This window comes from Pagrus major, chromosome 14 (assembly GCF_040436345.1).
Source record: "Pagrus major chromosome 14, Pma_NU_1.0".
Lineage (NCBI taxonomy): Eukaryota > Metazoa > Chordata > Actinopteri > Spariformes > Sparidae > Pagrus > Pagrus major.
Window position 1 is genome coordinate 24,827,297 of NC_133228.1, and position 20,638 is coordinate 24,847,934.

The 20,638-nt window shown below is 41.7% G+C and overlaps 1 protein-coding gene across 6 annotated transcripts; it reads right to left on the minus strand.

The window, feature by feature from the left end:
- Window positions 1-7,510: 7,510 nt before the first annotated feature.
- Window positions 7,511-19,454, minus strand: LOC141008284 (CCR4-NOT transcription complex subunit 2-like). 6 transcript variants are annotated; one of them, XM_073480578.1, is made up of 16 exons: window positions 19,376-19,454; window positions 15,632-15,763; window positions 14,958-15,030; window positions 14,486-14,633; window positions 13,533-13,766; window positions 12,941-13,020; window positions 12,670-12,795; window positions 12,079-12,123; window positions 11,747-11,877; window positions 11,420-11,540; window positions 11,165-11,321; window positions 10,209-10,270; window positions 9,946-9,995; window positions 9,656-9,756; window positions 9,294-9,438; window positions 7,511-8,295 (listed from the first exon to the last, which is right to left on the minus strand). In XM_073480578.1, the coding sequence occupies exons 2-16, from the start codon at window positions 15,749-15,751 to the stop codon at window positions 8,209-8,211; spliced, it is 1,680 nt and encodes a 559-aa protein (XP_073336679.1). In that variant the 5' UTR covers window positions 15,752-15,763; window positions 19,376-19,454; the 3' UTR covers window positions 7,511-8,208. The 6 variants fall into 6 exon arrangements, with proteins under 6 accessions (XP_073336679.1, XP_073336677.1, XP_073336681.1 ...); XM_073480576.1 differs by having other exon boundaries at window positions 11,420-11,573; XM_073480577.1 differs by lacking the exon at window positions 19,376-19,454 and adding an exon at window positions 18,797-18,816 and having other exon boundaries at window positions 8,123-8,295; window positions 11,420-11,573.
- Window positions 19,455-20,638: the final 1,184 nt, after the last annotated feature.

Genomic DNA, 20,638 nt, shown 5'->3' on the forward strand with positions numbered 1-20,638 from the left:
TTGATTAGAATGATACTGAGGCTGATCAACGCAGGGCTCAAATGTTTCGATTTACATGATTTAATCCCTCAAAACGTGACGAATATGAGCCGAACTTGGGTCGATTTCTACAGAAAGACTGAACAGATTTCCCTTTAACTGATGTAAGTTGACAAAACACCAGAGCTTTTTCCATCACGTCACCTGATCTTCATCAGTAGTTGTAGTAGTAGTAATGTTCAAGTTTACATTTTTCTGAGGACTTCTCGTCGCTGTTGGCTTAAAAGTTTAGTTTAGTTAATTCTACTATTTACTGGCAATTAGTTAACATTGAGACTGGCTGCCAGACGCTGTCTTCAAAGGTTACTACGCACTTCATTACCTGCTGCTGTGATGACACAGCTTCTCTTTGTGGATCGATAAAGTTTAATTTCATTGTGTGTGTGTGTGTGTGTGTGTGTGTGAAAATGTGTGCACGAGTGTGTCTGAGTGTATGTGAGTGTGTGTGAGTGTGTGTGAGTGTGTGTGCTGGCAGAGTCCAATCACTGCTGAAGATGCAAAATGGCCTCCGAGGACTAAATGATCAATGCGCTGACTGAAATGTTTGGATTTGTCTCTGTCTCTCTGAACCTGCAGTGAGGAGTCACTGCAGGTTCAGACGCTTGTCGATCTCTAACAACACAAACAAACGCTGTCCTGACTTTTCCTGATATCTAGACAGATTATTTAAAAGGCGCATTAAGTCACGTTTGTGTCCAATAGTCACTCTTTTTTACCTCTGATTTTGGTCTCCACCGACTCCTGGTGAGGGAAATATTTGGCTCTGTAGCTGCTAAATGCTTCACTTTGTTTACCAGCGAGTCTCTAACTGCATCAACTGTTTTGTATTGTGCTCAAACGCACACTGCCACTAGAGGTCACTCTATCAAAACTAAAGAAAACACATTTGCCAGGTGTTTTGTGGGCCGACTGGAGGAATAAACACCTGGAGTCACATCCGATTCTGTTCTGATCCGGAGCCGTTTACCGACGGGAGGAGAGCTCAAAGATTAGTTTGTAACTTCTGGGATTAAAAATTATCTTTTTCTTCTTCTTCTTCTTCTTCTTCTTCTTCTTCTTCTTCTTCTTCTTCTTCTTACTTTACTTCATGAACGTAACGTTACAGAGAGGAGAGAGAGAACCAGAACCAGAACCAGAGTCTCTGCTGAGTGCTGACTTCACTCAGAGGCTGATCGATCAAACTTGCTTCGCTGATGGTGAACAACTACCATCAATGATGACAATCTACCTGATATGACTTAAGATGAGGTAATATTTTAAAGTTTTATTCACGTTATTATTCACATCAAGACAAAAATGTGCAAAATCTTTATTTTTGTCTTCTAAATGATTTTTAAGACTTAAAACAAAGACAAACATGTCACCAAACACTGAATACTGGAAGGTTTCTTTGAATCTAAATGGTCAGATAATGATATTCAAAGACACCGAGTATCAGCAATAACATCAGCTTCGCCCTTTAAACAACGATATCCTTCCACCTGGAGCAGCACTGTCTCTCCGCTGCAGCTCGTCTCGGCCTGTTGCATAAATATGAAGCGCTGAAAAGCTCCAGAATAAAGCCTCAGCATTATGCATGGGTAATCAGGGAGGCATGTGGCAGGATTATCATCATCTCTGCAGATCAAAAGATTACAAATAATAACGGACATCAGCGTGGACGAACACGGGGCCACGTGTCCCTGCAGGGCGCTCGCACACAGACCAACACCAGCGTTACAAAAACAGAAACGTCACAACCTTTAGATACATCTCCAGTGTTTTCACTCCTGAGTAAAGAGGAAGAACTCATACAGTTGAGGAAATTTGTGGTATATTTCTTTTGAAAGACAAAAATGTGAATAAAAGGAAAACTGTGAGAGGCTGCGGCGACAGTTGGTATCCTCTGTGGACGGGATTTGTGCTTTCAACCAAATAAAACGGATAGAAAAAGGGGCATCGTCTGACTCGAATCAACAGTCAGATGATGCGATTAGGCTGCACAATATTTGCTCCTGTTGTCCTGAAAAAACAGAAGAGGTGCTGCAACAACCAACGAACATTTGGCTGAAAATCCCTCCACCAACAGCGAGCTGCAGGCCGGTAATATCCCTCATTATGGTGACGATGTGCGTCTGTCTGAAAGCACTGTGATGGAAAAGTACAGTGCAGTGATTCTGCAGCCTTGTTCTGCAGCGTATCTGGATTTCAGCCTGTAGATTTAAGGAAACGTATCTTTTTTAACAGTGTTTTGTCTCCAAACAGCAACACGACTTCATGCCAAACACAAAACGACAGGCTGCCGTCTTATTGTGAAAATCCTGCTGTTAGAATGGGACATGATGCGGAGATTAGGACACATTTCAGCAACGTTCGAACTCAATACTGTCCGAAAGTTTGTCTTGTGATTCAAACGTGAAGTTATTTTTATTTTCTGAGTCAACGTCAACGTTTTTCATCATTCCCTTTAAAAAGGAAAGAAAACAGTTTATTATGTTTCACTTTATTCAGTTTTTTAAGCACTCAGCTCCTTTTTTCCTCTTCTTCACCGTCCATAACATGTTCTGCATCGCTGTAACTTGTTTGTTGTTTGTTTTTTGTTTGTTTGTTGGTTGTCTGTCTGTCTGTCTGTCTTTTTGTTTGTTGGTTTGTTTGTTTGTCTGTTGTTTTTTTGTTTGTTGGTTGGTTTGTTTGTTTGTGTGTTTGTTGGTTTGTGTGTTTGTCTGTTGGTTTGTTTGTTTGTAGATGTGTAGTTAGCAGGATTACACAAACATTATTCAATGGATTTCCACAGGTCTTAGATGGAGGAGGGGTCTTGGCCTAAAATTAATTTAACATCGATTGAACATTAATTGATGAAGAATAAAAACAAACACGTGCACATCTGGAATCATGAGAAGTTAATCACAGGAACTAAAGTGGCTGCGTATGTTTGTACGTGTTGATGTTTCTGCTGTGAGTCAGAGCGACGACGTGTTTGTTAAATGAGACGAGACAACGACACAGTGAACGTGGAGTCACCATGTTGAGCTGAGTGTTGTAGGACCGTGATGTTTGAAGAGTCTTATGTTGTTTTCTACGAGCTGCAGTAAAACAGCACAGCGAGCTAATTAACAAATAAAGTGAAGTTTCATTTCACACCTTCACCCACTCTCTCTCTCTCTCTCTCTCTCTCTTTGTTACACTTTATTTTTTAGATCGGTTCAGTCACTTACATAACTGTTGTTGAAACCTCAAAAACACTATAAAAGACTGTTTGTTAACCAAAGGGACCAATGTCACAACTATACAGAGTAAAAACAACACAAAAGCTGTGCAGACGTTAACCTGCCTCATATTCAGATGTTAATGTCCTGATTACATCTGCAACTAATTATCACAGCCTAAATATTTGAGGGCGATACTGAAACAGTCATAATTATGAGATAAAAAGTAAAAAATATGAGATAAACAATCAAAATTCTGAGATAGGTTTTTATTAACTGTCCTCCACAGACAACATATACGCTGATACAGATATTTATCTGTACCAGGCCGGACTCTACAAATCATTCTGTCCTCACACTTCTCCTCTTCCTCCTTTTCCTTCTTCGTCTCAGCTGGTTTCAGATTTAATCTCAACACTTCCTCTCCTGAATTTAATGGACACTTTCAGTCTCCACTGTGTCTCTGCTGCAGCATTAAATCTGCTCTGCTGCTGCTTTTATCACCACATTAAGTCTTTATTGCTCCACATTAATGCTTCAGATATAGACTGTGTGTTATCTTCTGTCTGTTTGTGTATTTGTTTGTAACTGTGTGAGTGTGTGTGTGTGTGTGTGTGTGTGTCAGTCCTCATCCTGCCTCCATTCAACTTCACTTTATTCATTCTCTTCACTCATCACACGCTCAGCTGCTGTGGTGAAACGTCGATATATTGATTCGACTGCAACAAAAAGATCTGGGAAGGTAAATATAATCATTATTATTGATAACTTAAAGGTGAACTGACTGATTTATTTAAATGAAAGCACCCAATTAGAAGATGGTTAAAGTCTCCTATAATAACTCGACTGATGTGTCATAAGATGGTTTATTCTCCTTCCTGCCTGATCATCTTCCTTTGGCACATGGCGCCCTCGTGTGGACAAACTCCTGAAACACCAGTTGGCAAAACAATCTCATCTCATGGACCATTTAGCAGACGAAGATCATGTTACACCAAAAAACAGATGTTTGTGAACACACCGTCTGTTTCACTGAACTAGTAACCTCATCATCACCAGACTCCCTTAACAAATGTAGTGATTTTAAGAGTTGTTGAGTTAAAACAAACTTTCTAACGTAGTGAAACTGTGTCTCTGACAGATTCTGAATCATTGTCTCCTTCTTGTAAATTCAGCATTAAATGAAAACAGTAAGTTGTGTGTTTCCTTGTAAAAAGTGTCAGTTTGTGGCAGCATGGCTGCACCAGCCTGTCTGCTTCTGTGTCTAAAGTGCTAAAGTCTGACCTGCCAACATTTAGCAGCTGTTTGAACACACTGTTTACACTGATTTCACCATTTACACTCAATTTATGAAAGAAGAAACATTTTATTGATGCTAAACATGTCACATTTTACAGAGACACTAAACAGTAACCAGTATAGGCGACTTCTTTGTCCCCAGACTCCCTTAACAAATGTGTCAGTTTAGTGAGTTGTTGAGTTGGAGACACTTTATAAACTGTGTGAAACTCTGTCTCTGACTGATTCTGACTTATTTGTTCCTTCTTGTAAATTCAGCAAATGTTCTTCATGAACTTCTTATTGTCTTTGTGTAAAAACATGGTGGTGATTCAGCTTCATTCAGCCGCAACTAAATTAATCCCGAGGTGAGATTTTGTGAATGTGTTTTGTTGAAGAATAAACTTCATCTGTCAACTTTTACCAGTAATCACAGTTAAATGAGCCAAAGTTAATAATGTAACTGTTGCAGGTAAAAACCTCTTGAAAAAGGAAAAAAAAAATTAAAGTACATCAGATAATGAACACAGGACTCCTCGTTCAGTTTCATTACCAGAATATTTATTTTATTCTTTTTCCTATTAAAACACTAGCTGCCATATTTAATAAAACAGCCAACGGCCAAGTGCCTCAGTCCTCATCCTCCAATCAAATCATCTCGAGCAGGTCACATGGGTCTGTGGGCGTGTCCTTGGCTTTGCTGCTGCAGAGTGAACGAGCTGGGCCCTGGTCGGTCGGTCGGTCGGTCGGTCGGTGTCGGCGGGCGGAGTCGGGCGTGGTCCCCTGTAAACCGTCTCCATGGTGGTTTCCGTGGTAACGGGAAGTATTGCATCGTTTCCTGGCGGCCAGCAGAGGGAGGGTCTCCTCCTATCAGACACTTTTTTGTTTTTCCCCTTTTTTCTTAAAAATACTGCCATGTCTGTATGTATATATATTTAAATATATATACACAGCTGTACATTGGTGCCTCCTGGAGGAAATTTTAAAATAATGTCACGAAAAAAGTAAATAGTTTATATTTTGCCTCAAAATTGGGACTTTTTTGGGGTTGATTTTGCATTTTGGCGGAGTGGTAATGACCTTGAAAGGAAAGGTTCGGTATTTTCGGAAATATCATTTATTCGCTTTCTTGCAGAGTGAGATGAGACGTTTGATAGCTCTCTCGTGTCTGTATGATAAATATGAAGCTAGTGAGACTAACTTAGCTTAGCATAAAATCAGCGTGCTCGGCTCCATCCAAAGGCACCTCTAACGCCTTGACCACACAAATACGGATATTTTCTGCCTGTTTGGAAAAAAAAAAAGTATCAACGAAGTCTGCGTCAACGATACGTAAAATACCAGAGAAAAACATTCTGAGCATGTTGGTGAGCGTATTGTCGTTAGACAGTCGTAACCCAAAATAAACTCGTAATAGCAGGTAAAGTTATTTTACATACAGCGGTGTACAAAAGTCTCAGACCACACTGGAAATCTCTAATTCTGTCAAACGTCCAAAAAGCTTGAGGAAAGTGTCAGAAGTCAAACTGATGAGCAGCAAATCATGACTAACGGTTTCTACGGGGGCAGAGCTCGAGCTCTAAAACACTTTACAGACACTGGATCAGTTTTATCCAAAGCACGATCAGGCAGAGCCAATCAGAAGATCAATACATCAAGTTGAGTCCGCTGAGAGAGGAGGCTCGAGGCTGCTGATTCACAGTGGGATCGGCACTATGATCGACACCTGATCAGAACACAAGAGCTGAAATCACTCGCCAATAAATCTGCAACCGTTCTGATAATCAACACCAGCAAACAAATGCAAAGTAGTATTTTGCCGAGTGGTCTCAGACTTGTAGCGTCTACGGTATTTCACTGTCCCTAAAACAATGAGACTGTTTGCTTAAGTTTAGGCACTAAAATACTTTGTTCAGTCTAGAAAAACACTGGTTTGGGTTAAAGTAATTATATTACTCGTGTTTTTTTCTGACGAGGACGAGCTGTTGGGTTTGATGAGAGCGAGAGACTCAATCTGCCGGCAGAGAACCAAAACAATGAGCTAAAGGAGGCTAAAGGCTAAAGGCTTGATTCACAGTGGGATCGGCACTATGATCGACACTTCCACATTAAGAGCTGTGATCATTTTGACTGGTGGTCTCAGACTTTTAGGATCTGCTGTATATTTTAGCAGATTTACTCAGTAGCACGTCCGACACACGGCAGCACAGAGCGAACCAAACCTAAACAAACTGTTGGTCCGCATTGTTGTTTCAGTCGCTCGTTACACACAAGCAACGATGGTCAGGCGTGAATTGAGGTGATGATGTAATCGTTTCCCAAATACTGCGTTTTACATATGAACAGAGACATGAAAAAATCTTCATCTTAGAAGTTGTTTCCAAAACTCCTCTAAACAACGTTGAGGAAAATATTCTGTATTCGTGTGGACAAGACCCGAAGCTTATTAACACGTTGCTGTTTATCTCGTTATTATTAATTTTCTAAAAAAAACTGAAATGTCTTCATGCTAAGCTAACCGTCTTCTGGCTGAAGCTTCATGTTCAGCATACAGACACGAAAAGTGAAAATCAAACTCTCAGACAAATGAATTAATTCCTCGAAATGCCGAATTTTTCCTTAATGATCCTGAGAGAGGTCACTCCGACAGTTATAGGTTTGACTGTTGCTGGGCTGAAAATGAGCCAATAAATGTGGGAAGTGATAGAAAAGTAGAAGAACTTAATAAAAAAAAATAAAAAAAAGGAATTAAATATTAAAAGTGAAGAAACAGGGAGCTCTGCTGGCAGAGAGAGGGGATAAAAACCAGAAAACAAAAAAGGAAAATGGTGGAAACTGAGACAGTCGTGTCGGTGTGAAGGGGATGTGCTGATATTTTTAATTTTAGTCCGTCACTTTAAAGTTGACAGTTGATTAAAAACACCAAACACATCCCGCTCAGAGGCTAAACTTCATCTCATTAAGCTTTAAAATTAAACCCGCTCACATAACATCAACAAACCAAAAGATATTTTTTCTTCTTTTATTATGAAATAGTGCTACAATGTACATTGCATTTCCTCTCCTGACTCTCCACTGTCTGCTGATGTGTGTGTGTGTGTGTGTGTGTGTGTGTGTTCTGATCTGTAATGCTGAAAACCTGGTAAAAATAAAGGAGATGATAAATATTTTCAGTTCCTGCCAAAGGTCAGAGGTGTGACACAGTTTGTGCACGGTGTGAAATAATTATCCATCCTGACGGGTGATTTTATTCTGTGTTAAAATCTGGTTCTTCTTAAAAGCTTCTCTAGACAAAAATAGTCACTTCTTAAGACTGAATAGAAACATGAATCACTCGATCAGGTGGACAGTTATTTACAGTGCGTGTGTTGGTGTGTTGTGCCTGTGCTGTCTGTTGACATTAAGTCTGTGCTCCACATAACAGACCAACCAAACAAACTCATGGAGGAGGGGTGGCAAATAAAAGAAAACAAAAAAGAAAAAAAAAAAAAAAAAAAAGGAAATGAGGTAAAGAACAAAAACCAGAAGAGTTAAAATCAAAGTCTATTCAGTGACGTGTTTGGGAGCCAGGACGTCCTCTCCCGTCCTGAGTCCTGATTGGCCAGATTCACTTTTGAGTGTGTGGAGGTGGAAAAGAAACCTAGAGGGATGACGACTGACGAGCCAGGAGGGCCAATGGCAGGCAGGCAGGAGGAGGTAGAGCCAATCAGAAGGCCTGCTGGGCAGGATTGTAGTTGAATGTGGAGGGAACGTGAGGTCGCTCTTCTAGTTTGTCATACTCCAGATGAAACTCCTGAAAACAGAGAGACACGATTAACTCGGTGAAACATATTCTGTGTTTAAAGATCAAAAAAGAGCTCATAATAAAAATGGTAAAATGTAACACTTTTACATTTTACCAATAAAAAACAGGTGAAATATGTACGAATAGGAAACCTGTTGAATTCATACCCCAAAACAAACAGGGGGCAGCGTATTACTAGAATAACAGCTAGTTGCTGCTAGCCATTAGCTTAGTTAGCTGTACAGATATCAGTTCAGACTGGGAGCTCGGGGAACGTTCGTGTTTACATCATTAGCTCGTTGGTTGGCCTCATACCATTGATAGGTGGAAGCACACCTTGGTAGATGATTGGTTAAACCACGACTGGTGGCAGCACAGACGTTTGCTGCCCCCGACAGGTCAGTTGTATAACTCAACCGATGCTCTCTGTCTTACAAACTCCTGTCCAAACTGCTACTCCACCACTGTGTCTTGTGGGATGATCAAATTCACCCGCTTATTTCCCACCTTGTTCTCAAATGTGAGAATTAGCAGCTGAAAGCATGAAAGTGAACTTAATCCCTTTCATTTTTGTACTGTTACCTGGACAAAACAAGACATTTGAAGACGTCTCCTTGGAAATCCTGACTGTGTTTCACTGCTTTTGTTTTTTTTCATTCAGTAAAATACTCAGCAGATTAGTCGATTATGAAAATAACTTCTTAAGCTTCTGCTGTGATTATTTTATGTTCTCCATCGACATCTCAGACTAACTGACAGTTCTGGGTGAACTCAAGCAGGTAAATTCGGTCTCCAACCAAACGTTTGCGACAGGTTTCAGCATCAAACATGAACTTTAGATGAATTAACACACTTTGAAATAACATCATGAAAAAAGGCAGTAAAATTTTGTGTAAGCGGGTGCATGATGCAGGTGTTTCCTACCTGGATGTCATGTGATTGGTTCGGTATTAGAAACAGGTATGAAACAGCTGTGTGTGTGTGTGTGTGTGTGTGTGTGTGTTTACCTTGGCCACCTTCCTCCAGTTGAGGCAGTCGAAGAAGTAGTAGGTCCCTCTCTCGTAGGCGTTGGTCTTCAGCGTGGGCTCCATCCCCGGGGCCCGGGTGATCCAAACCCGCTCCTCTTTATGGTACCTCCAGTCCCTGTTAAACCTGGACACACACACACACACACACACACACACACACACATTAATAACAGCTCATTAGTGACTGAGCAGCACTCAGTGCAACACGAGGAGCTGGTAGTCAGAGGGGACGGGACTATAAAAGATTTTCACCTGGATCAGTTTGTGAAGTAACAGGTGTGTGTGTGTGTGTGTGTGTGTGTGTGTGTGTGTGTGTGTGTGTGTGTGTTTGTTGCTCTCACAGTTCTACTGCAGCCAGGAGTTGTAGTAGGTCTCCTCCGTTCATATAGTACAGATAAAACAGCAGATCTTCACCATACCGAGACAACTTGATAGCTGCTAACTGGAGACACGAGAGAGGCAGAACTACTGTTAAACATTTAAATCGTTTCAGTTAAGACATCTGCCACATTATCACAGCGTACTGATCAACCGAGACACCCAGACATGAAACCCAACTGAATTATTATCCAGTTCTTTACCACTAACAAGACATAAAAAGGGTCCTTCTGGTGTTTTTTGAAGTACGTACCTTGTCCCTTATGTGGATGTTGGTTAAATACTCTGAAGGGACGTGGAAGTCTGCAGGAAGAGGAGGTAAAGAGAGCTGAAAACACTGAAAACCCTTCTAAACTCTTCTTCCAACCAACAATTCACACTTCCCAAGAGCAGAGCAGACAGAAAGCAACAGAATAAAAACACTGGGGTTGTTTTGTGTCCAACAGATGTATCTGAGTCTAATATTCCCTCCACAGATATCAAAATAAACCTAAAATAAATCAGGTGTAAACTCACCTATGTCCTGCGGTCGACACGGAGCCGACGCCCAAGGAGACGCAAACTTAGGATAGAGATTCCTGAAGGAGACAGAAGAAGAGACAAGAAATCATTGAACTGTATAACTGAGCCAGAGTCTGGTGTCTCTGGATGTTTTTAATAATGTATTAAATAATGTTTAAACTCTCTTCTGTCTGTCAGTTTTTAGTCTTCGGAGCCCTGCATCACAACATCATGATTTCAAAGGGCCGCAAAATAAAGTCGTGTGTCCCCTCAGAGTTGCCGTAAAGTATCAGTTGTTGTCGTTTGTGACATAGGAGAGAGAATGAAATGTTTGTTTGTTGTCGCTCAGTGCGCAAACGTCTCCATGTCCACGTGTTTCTTTCTACTGAGCTTTTTAAAAATATGCTTGTTCTGTGTATAAAGTTTTCCTCGGGCTCTCCACGCCTCCTTCATGCTGTGTTATCACCACGTGACTCTACTCTGTAGCCCCTTTTCAAGGTGGGGATATTTCCTGATATTGCGCCTCGCCACCTGTGTGAAAGTCACAGAGGTGAATGGGGGGACAGTTTCGTTCCGCCTCTCGTCCGCCATTGGAGGTAGTAACAGAGGCGAGAAGACGTCTGTGTGTCGGTCTGATGGTGTTCAGTCTGAAAACTAAACAGATCCTTCACTCATCATTTCCCACACTTTAACCCACAAAGCAGCGTTATAAGACCAAACAACAGTGATGTGTCTTCAGCATCTTACATGTCATCCTGTCTGTCTGAGCAACTCTCCGTCACACGACCACCCGAAAACCAGCGTCTGTTCCCGGCAGCGAGAGTCAGTGGTTCAGTGTGAACAAAAAAAAGGTGGCGTAGAGGCGAGCTTTCTTTACGCTGTTACTGTGGATCTGTCTGTGTCTGTGTGTGTGTGTGTGTGTGTGTGTGTGTCTGTGTGTGTGTGTGTGTGAGAGAGAGTGTGCGTCGTACTCAGGTGAGTTGAGGTTGAGGCCGAGCGTGGTGAGGTCCGAGCCCAGCGCCAGGTGGACCATGCCGGGGTCCGTCTCTGCCGCCCGGATGAACGTCAGCAAGCCGATCATCCCAAACTGGTCCGTTACCATGCCGACCGGGATGTTGGTCACTCGCCCTGGGAGACGGAGACAACACGTGAGGACAACTGTAAATATATTCCACAGGTAAATCTTTTTCTGTGAGGATGCATCGTGACGCGTGCGCCCGTCTCACCGTCAGGAAGCACCTGAATCCCTTTCTTCTGCTGGTTGTTGTTGCTCGGTGCGGAGCTCTTGTCGCCGGGGAACTTTGGACCATCTGAGTTAGAGGCGGGCTTTCCTGATGAGTTCAGATTCTGATTGGACAGAAACGGAGGGAAAAAGAAGTCCTAAGAGACGGGACGAGTCAGGACATCAGAGCACGGCGTGAGCAGGGACATGATACCATGATTAAAAACATAAATGACTGAAAAATTGGACAAAACAGAGCAAAAAGAAAAAAGAAGAAAAAGAGGAGAAAACAGGACAGAGAAAAGAAAACATGACAAAACAGCAAGCTAACCGTTTTGCTGTCCTCGTTGGTGCTGGTGGGGTCTTTTGTTTGGTAGTTTGGCCCAGGGAGAGCTGGGAAATCTTCGTTATGGATGGAGAAGTCCTGCGACTGTTCACTGGACGGCTTGGTTACCATGCCAACTGGGAAAATGGAGGATAGAGTAGTTAGCGATGCACAGCCACTGCAACAACAGAAATAAACTGCACTCACACCAGGATTCATCGGTGCTGTAACTAACAACTTCTTTTCATATCGACTGATCGTCCATTTAGTTTCTGTTTCAAATAATCAAATATTTGGTTCATCAATTATCAGAAAATGTTAAAAAAAAAAATGCTCACTGAGAAGTTCAAACTTCTTGTTTTGTTCGACCGCCAGTCCGAGACCTAAAAATATTTATCACATAACAGAAATAAAAGCTGGAAAATCTTCACGTCTGAGAAGCTGGAAAAAGAGAATATGAACGCTTCTGAGGGCGTCAAGGTTCTGATTAGAAATCGAAAAATTGACCGAAATAATCCGTCAATTTCAACAAACACTTGTATGCACAAAGACAAAGACGTGAGTGGTGTGAAGGTAACTCCAACAGTGTCAGAGATGTTTCAGAGATCCTTTATTGATTTGTTTGAGAAGAGGGTTCCCTCTGGACAGATTAGAGAAACTGAACTTTGTCACAAACTGAATTTCTATCTTTTGTTGTTAATCGTTGGATCCCTGATGGCTGGTGTTTATTGTTGGTGAATGTTATCTGAACTCGTCTTAAAGCCACCAGGATAAAGTCAAGCTGTTGTTGTAAAATACTCATCTTTTTAAAGAAGAGTTTGAAACTGTAAATGACAGTTTGTCAGGACATGAAAGTCGAAGTCTAATGACAGAAGTTGTGTTTTCAAATCAAATCAAAGCTAATCGTGAGAGGTGAGCTGGTGTCGTACCGTAGGGAGCCCGACCGGCCAGCGGGTTGAGCAGTGGGGTGGGATTTGAGCCTCCATCCCTCCGACTCCTGTCTGCTAACGCTGGGAAATCTGACAGGTCCAACCCCGTCACATTCTCACTGCCGTCTGGATGGAAAACACACACACACACACACACACACACACACACACACACACACACACACACACACACACACTTGTTAACACTTTAATAACAACAACAACAACACATTTAAACTACAACTACAAAATTAAGGGTGTTTCTTTGTACCTGTGCCGTTGAAGATGTTGTTGGAGAGGGAGTTGTTCATGTTGAAGCCTGGATTCCTGTTCACCCCGAACCCTGACATACTGACACACAAACAGAAACACACAGGATTATTCTCAGATATGAGCTTTTAAAAAACACTGAGACTTAATATGGATGAAGGATTTGATGGTCACGGATAGAAAGTGTCTGTAGATAAACAATATTTAGTTACAGAACAGGATGAGGGCCACTGTACGAGTTTAAAGTCTGCAAAAAATGTGCCAGTGGCCGTCATCGTCTTCCGTACAAAGTCGATCCTGTTTACAGTCGGTTAAATCAGATATTTGTTGTTGACTATCAGACTCAGACTTTATGTATCTGACAGTCTTGGTCAGTGGGAGGTGACAGTATACACGAGTAGTGATCAAATCTTGAAGCAATAAGACGGCTCGAACGCTGCAGCGCTCCGACATCCAAATTATTAACTGCACCACAGTGGTGACGTTTCAAACAACACTGTTCTCCATCAAACACTTGAGTTTCAGCTTCTCAGATGTGATTCCTGACTCGTCTGACAGTAAAGGAGATACGGTAGAGTAAGGTGGAGCGTTACCTGTTGATGGTGAAAGGCTGCCGCGCTTGCTGCTGTTTGGGCATGCCGATGATGCTGGGTGACGACCGGCTGGGACTCCCCATACTGCTGCTCCTCCCTGCTCCTACACCGCCGGCACCTCCCCTCTCTCCTCCGACTCCCACTCCTCCTACCATCCCAGCCGACTGGCCCGTTGGACCCCCCACCTGCTGGCTGTGGTTCAGCACGCTCCGGCTGCTCATCGGCAAAATACCCCTGCAGAGAGGAGGAGGAGGCACAAAGACAGAAACACAGCCGAGGGGTTACAAGAGGAGGAGGAGGAGGAGGAGGAGGAGGAGGAGGAGGAGGAGGCACAAAGACAGAAACACAGCCGAGGGGTTACAAGAGGAGGAGGAGGAGGAGGAGGAGGAGGAGGAGGCACAAAGACAGAAACACAGCCGAGGGGTTACAAGAGGAGGAGGAGGAGGAGGAGGAGGAGGAGGAGGAGGTTTTGAGGTTTGGAGCAGCAGTTTGTGGAGAAAGAGGAACATGAGCAGCTGGATTTGAAACACTGAGGTTATGTGTTCTGACTGAGATGAGATAAATTAACCAGGAAGTCCAGGTTTAACTAACACATCTGTAATTTTTTGTTACTTTTTACATTTAGCACTTTATATATTTTTACTCTTATTATCTCTCTCTATTCTTCTTTCAGTTCTTTAACAAACACAATTTTCCGCCTCTGGATCAATTAATTATTTCTGATTCTGATCAAACATTTTATTTAGGTTTCACACATGAACAGACAAGTTTACGACTCTGGTGAGTTGATCAACATGAGATGAAAATTATAAACAGTTAAAAATACTATTTCAGTATTTTAGAGTAAATAAATACACCATGATATTTTAAACAGACAGGACTCAGATCCAACCATTAAATGTAAATATGTGTGTGTGTGTGTGTGTGTGTGTGTGTGTGTGTGTGTGCTGTACCTGCTCGGTGAGGGAGGCGTGTGCATTGTGCCAGTGTTGGGTGTACTGGCATGACTGGGGAGCTGGCTGCCAGACTGGTTCAACCCACTTCGACTTAACTGAGGTGCTGTGCTGCTGTTCATACCCCGCATGGGAAACCCCAACGCACCTGCAGCAAGAGAGAGCGAGAAAGTGAAACCTCGACACAATGTTCACACCGTGTTCCTGATGTTTATCTGATAAACTTTCTCTTTCACCGACGAAGCTGTTTGGACCCAGAAACGTGAAGACCGGTATTTATTCTAAAGATTCATGCACATTAACACACGGTTTCCTGTTGTTAAACTAAAGCACAGGACAGTCTGGTTGTGTAAGAATGATTTGTGTACCATGTGGGGTGTTTAACCCTTCATGTCGACCATAAGTTGAGCTTTACGTTGTGAATCAACAGACTCCTGAAACTAAAAGCAGAAACAGGTGAGTGTGTTCTTACTCTGCGGGCCATATAAACTGGCTCCCAGCTGTGACAGTTGACCCGTTGAGGAAGCAGAGGAAGACGCCAGCATCTGAAGAGAAGAAACACAGACACGTCCAATAGTTCGCCTCACATCATCATCGTCATCGTCGTTAACCAGAATCTCAGGATTTCATTCTTGGGATCAAATGAATTTTCGGTTCAACACGTCTTTGCCAATGTTCCCATTTCCTTTGTTCTTTGTTTGCTCACTTTTCAAAAAATAAATCATGAAGACTAAAAGAACGCTGAATGGACAGTGAACTTCTTTTGCCTGCGTACACTACGAGCCCCGTGTTCGTCTCTCAAAGGCCATTAAATAAAAGAAACGCCTGAAGCAGCTGCCTTGTTTGAAGATGAACTTAAGGATAACTCCAGAGTGTGCGCGCTGTAACTTGTCCGGGCGCTGCACTACCCTCGAAGTTTAGTTCCATCAACATCACGCTCTTAATTAACATTTAGAAAATAGATTTTGGACGATTGTTACGAGATTCTGAATCGATTTTTTGGCAGCCGCAGTCATAGGTTGAGACTTAAATTAAAACATGCAATAACTACAGACTTAAAAAGCTCATAATTCATACCATGAGCTTAAATCGGGCTTTTTCTCCACACTGTAAAAACCCTGAAGAAGAGCTTCATGAACAACTTACGTCTTTGTCAGCGCGGTGTGGAGGGAACATGGACTGTTGGGTGTAGTAGAGGCTGGAGTCGTCCGCGTAGTCGCTCTCTACCCCTCCCTCCATAAACTTCTTCCGGTTAGCACCAAACATACCGCGTGTCACCTGAGAAACCAGACACAGGAAACAGTCAGACTGACTGACAGAGTGAAACTGCAGTGAGGTGAATCTGCTCCTTCCTGTCACACCTGCACTGTGTCACTAAACTGTGATTAACAACAGCATCTGGAAAACAAAGCAGTAGCACCACACATCCTCTCTGCAGCAAAACAGACTTTCACAGAAATATTTGAAGATGAATGTTTCAACAAGGGCAGCACAGTTAAATGAAATATACCCAAATTCATAATACGGCTGAGTGCAATATCCAAATCACAGATCATAATGAAGTCCTGTGGAGCAGCACAGATGTCCTGGTGTAAAAATCTTGTTCTCCACATGTAAGAAAACACGTTTGTTTTGTACGGACTCAAACAAATGTCACATCATCAGGATTTTAATAGTAATTTTCAGGTAAAAATTATGAAAAATTACCGTTCCCACTAAACGTGAATCACGTCGTAATCATAATATCCGTCAAAAATAATCGCAATAACAACAAAACTACGCCAAAAAGGAGTTTTGTGGGTTTTTGTCTGTTGGTTGGACAAAACATCTACTGAGGACGTTCACGTTGCTCTGGGAAATTATGAGGAACAATTTTCATTATATTTTGTGTTTTTTAGAATAAACTATTAAATTGAGAGTCTAAACTAGAGCCTGACCGATAAACATCCCTACCTCATTTTGAGAAGTGTATAGTTATATGTTGCCCAATCTGCACCGACATGATTCAGATTATAAGGCGGGAAAAGATGCTTTGGGTCATTTATTATTTATAAATTCACAGAAAAGGTAACTGTTTAAGTGCTCTGGTGTCATTTAACTTAGTGAGGCACATAAATAACAGCCTGATACCAGATGATTTATATTATCTGTTACCTGCAGATAATAACTGCTTTAGTAGACTTAACAAGTGCAGCATCTACACACAGTCTGTGGCGGTATGCACCTTTAAAGGATCTAATCTTCATTGACTGATTTTAAATCAAACTCTCTTTGTGTTCATGACTGAATAAACAAACTGACCATAAAGAACAACACAGTTTATACGGTTATACTTTGTTTATAAGTGGCGGACCCTGCCACCTTTCAACAGCTCGTTTATTCACTCATGGAAAAAATACATATTCCTGAGTTCGTATTATTACCTCGTTATATATTATTATTGTAAATATTAAAATTCTAGGTTTGAATTTCTTCTACAAAACTACATAGTGCCCCTTTAAAGTTGGTCTTCGAGCAGCCAATGAACACAGAGAAGAAGAAGAACAACGCTGTTGTCGTGATGATGAAGTTGAACTGCTGCACCTGTGTAGAGCCACGCAATGTCGACATGAGCCACACTACTACCTGCAAAACATGTCCTGCAAGTGTTCAGAGAGGAGGGAAAACTTAATCTTATTAGAGCGATAAAGATCAAATCATCCATCTTTGCCTTTCTTACCCTCAGGCTGCACAAACTACAGGTTAGGGACTTATTTAAAAAATATTTGAAAGTGAAATTATCCGTTATCTTATCTGTGTCGGCTGAAAAAATACATATTGGTTTGCATTTTGTCAATAAACACAGAAGAAGTGAAGCACGATGTCGCTGCACTCCTGATGACAAACTGCTGCACCTGAGAAGAGCCTCGCTGTGTAAACCAGACAGCCTCACCACACCTGAACCTGCCCCCCCCCTCAGCTGGGAAGGGTTACAAACTTTATTTAAAATACAAAAATGTGCAATTAGCTCTTGACTTATCAGATTCAGTTTTAGCTGAAAAAAATCCATATCTTGCATCCACAGTTTCACTTTTTGGGAAGCAGAAAGCACAGAGATCATTTGTTTTGTTTATGCCAGAAATATTTTCAGCTGTGTGATTTTATTTTTCTTTATGATTTATTTGTTTTTCAGTCCAGTCGACGCTTCAAATTTCGGAGCAATTTGTTTGAGTGAAACTTAAACCAGTCGGTCACTGACGGACGAGTCAACAGCGTTTCTGTTCAGTGTTGTTTTTACCATCAAATCCAAAGACGCACTTCATGGTTTTGACTAAAGATCAACGTTGACTTGATGTTTAGCGAACAAGCTGAGTATCAGTGTTTGATTCATAATCAAACCTGATTTCTTTTTAGTTTAGAGAAGTTAAATTTAGTTTCACATTCATTATGATTATCATCTACACACGATCTTCCTCTTTGTCAGTGTTTTGGTTCATTTTATAAACACCAGCACAACCACGTCAAGTGCCTTCATTACAAGCACAACAAAGAAAGGAACTTATTTTTGCAATTATTTGTGAAATATCCTGCCTCTGTTACATGCATTTGTCACAAGTTTGAATGATCATTGCAAAAACAGTGTGTATATATCGTCCGATATCTCGATATCAGAACTTTTTACTGCCTAATATCTTCATCTGTCCCAAAGATCGAGTCAAAGAAGTTACTTCCAGACTGATCAATAATGAAAGTAATCGTTAAAAGAAGCTCTGCTTAAGATGTCGCTGGTGACACAAGACTTTACTTCTTCACATCTTCACCAAGAATCGTTGAAAAGTTGAGATTGTTCAATTCAAACGTAAACCATGTGAAGACCCAACCGGTCAGTTTGTGCATTATAAACAACACATCTCACCATGATGAAGGACTGTCCGACTTAAATCATGTTTAAAACCCGAAACAAACCTGACTACATGAGGTGGTTTGAGCACAAAGCTCCACAGCGGAGTTTTAACTGTGATCTCTCAGGATTACTTTTGTTTACTATGATGCGTTAGCCAGTGAACAACGGCTAATTGAGCTCTTGCACGCCTGAAACAGTGTACAGTTGTATAAATGTGCATTGTTACTTGCATTCAGTGTGTTTTCTGATCAGAAACCCACTCCAACCCACTCGTGTTGGCCAAGTGGCGTGCAAACTTGACTTTTCATGTTTAAAAGCATCGTTAACCGTGCAGCAGTGTCGCAAAGGGCTAGCTAAAGTTAGCCGTGCGAGCTAATGCTAGCTCCGATAATCTTACTAACTAACCTTAATTAAACAATTAACGCTACCTGCCGGTGTCCTGACAGCACAAATGATCCGGTTTGTCCTGATTCGGGTTCAACGTGTGGGGCAATGTAAATAATAGCTAGTAGCTGGCATTACTTTGTTAGCTGTAAAATGTGCCAGGAGCTAATGCTAGCCGACTAGCGCACTCAGCGAACAGCCTGCTCCATAGGAATGCATGGGGATGTTAGCGTGAGAGCTAACGCTCACTGCCAAGCGAGCTATTCAGCTAACAGCATCGTCTGCACGCCACGATGGGGAGAGTTGTAAGCAGTTATTACACGATCTGGCGAGCCGACAACGCCGGTTTGAACAGGAGTATGCAGGCAGGCCACCGGGCACATGAACCGGGGGCCAGGTGTGTTTTTGTTCGGGTTTGGGCCTGCTGCGCCTCCGTCGGTTAGTTCCCCAAAACAACAACAAAAAGCAGCGGAGCCGGACCGCCGGGTTTAAAGTCCTATCTTCCACTTTCCGTCACCGCCCGGTTCAGTTGTGACCACTGCACGCGTGGAGTTTGATTTGAACGAGGTTGTAACGAGTCTCTGCTGAGAAAAGACTTTAAACGAATAAAAGAAGGAGCTTACCGCATCAATCTTTATTCCCCGCTACAATCCAAGATGGCCGTCATCTCTTCGCCAACCAGCGAGGATGCTGGGATGTCTCTCGCCTCTGACCCCTGAGCCTCCATCACTCTGCTCCACTCTGCTCTGTGCCGTCCCACACTGCACTTTACATGTGTATATATATATATATATGTGTGTTTATATACTGACTTTACTATATTCTACTCTGTTCTACTGTGTAACATCTGAAGGTTCATCACTCTGCTCTCTCCTCTGTACAATATACTGGTGTAGTTTGTAGACAGTGTCGGGCAAGTTACCTTCAAAATGCAATATATTACATATTACTAGTTACCCTCATTTTAAAGTAATATCTTACGTTACAATATTATTGTCTGTGTAGAATAATATATTACTTTTTACACTACTTTATCGTTACTTTCAATGAAATGCCCAAATAACCTCTATAGAACAGTTAAATAGATGTCTTTAAATAAATGAATGTCCTTGGACTCAGTGATGAGCAGGCAGAGGATCACAGTCTGATATATTATGAGATAGGAATAAATATATTCTATAATGTAGCCTATAATGACATGACAAGACAAACATCTCTTCTTCTTTTTATTTTAGTCCACAGAACAATGAATACATGATGTGATTCAAGAATGTAACTTAAAGTGCTCTCACAGGATTGGGCTTCATCATTCGGCTCATTTCAGTCACACAGAGACTGAACACAGAACTCATAGGCCCGGCTGTATTAAACACACAGAGCCTATATTAATACGGTCATGTTGATGTGGATGGATTCTTAAAAAACATAAATTAAAAGCTTCACTTTGGTTGGTAAGGAGGATTGTAACATGTTATGTGACATAACTGTGGGAATACAGCACTGAAATATTATTAGTAACGTGTTATATTACTCTGTTACTGCTAAAAGAAATGTATTACTGTAATGTGTTTCTTTTGTAATGCGCTACCCCAACACTGGTTAAAAACAAAACAAAACCCAATAATCAGTTAGCATTTTTGCACATCTGGTTCCCTCGTCTCAAAGTCTGAGAGGATTATGAATTGTTTTCTCAGTTAAATGCCTAAAATAAGGTCTGTGGTTACGTTTTGTTCTCCAACATAAAATCCATCATTAAATGTCCACAGTTTAATTATAAAGCTCTTCATGTGTTAAAAACTGTTAGCGGTTGCTAACAAGTGTCTGAATGAGACTACAGAGGTTGTCGGGGACATTAAACGTCCTCACAGCGAACACGGAGACTCATC

Bases quoted from the DNA above. Each gene is read 5' to 3' on its own strand.
- LOC141008284 (XM_073480576.1), bottom strand. From the start codon at position 15,751: ATGTTTGGTGCTAACCGGAAGAAGTTTATGGAGGGAGGGGTAGAGAGC. The intron at 15,031-15,631 runs GTAAGTTGTTCA...TCTTCTCTTCAG, and splicing joins CACACCGCGCTGACAAAGAC to ATGCTGGCGTCTTCCTCTGC. The intron at 11,322-11,419 runs GTGAGACGGGCG...TCCGTCTCCCAG, and splicing joins GATTCAGGTGCTTCCTGACG to GGCGAGTGACCAACATCCCG.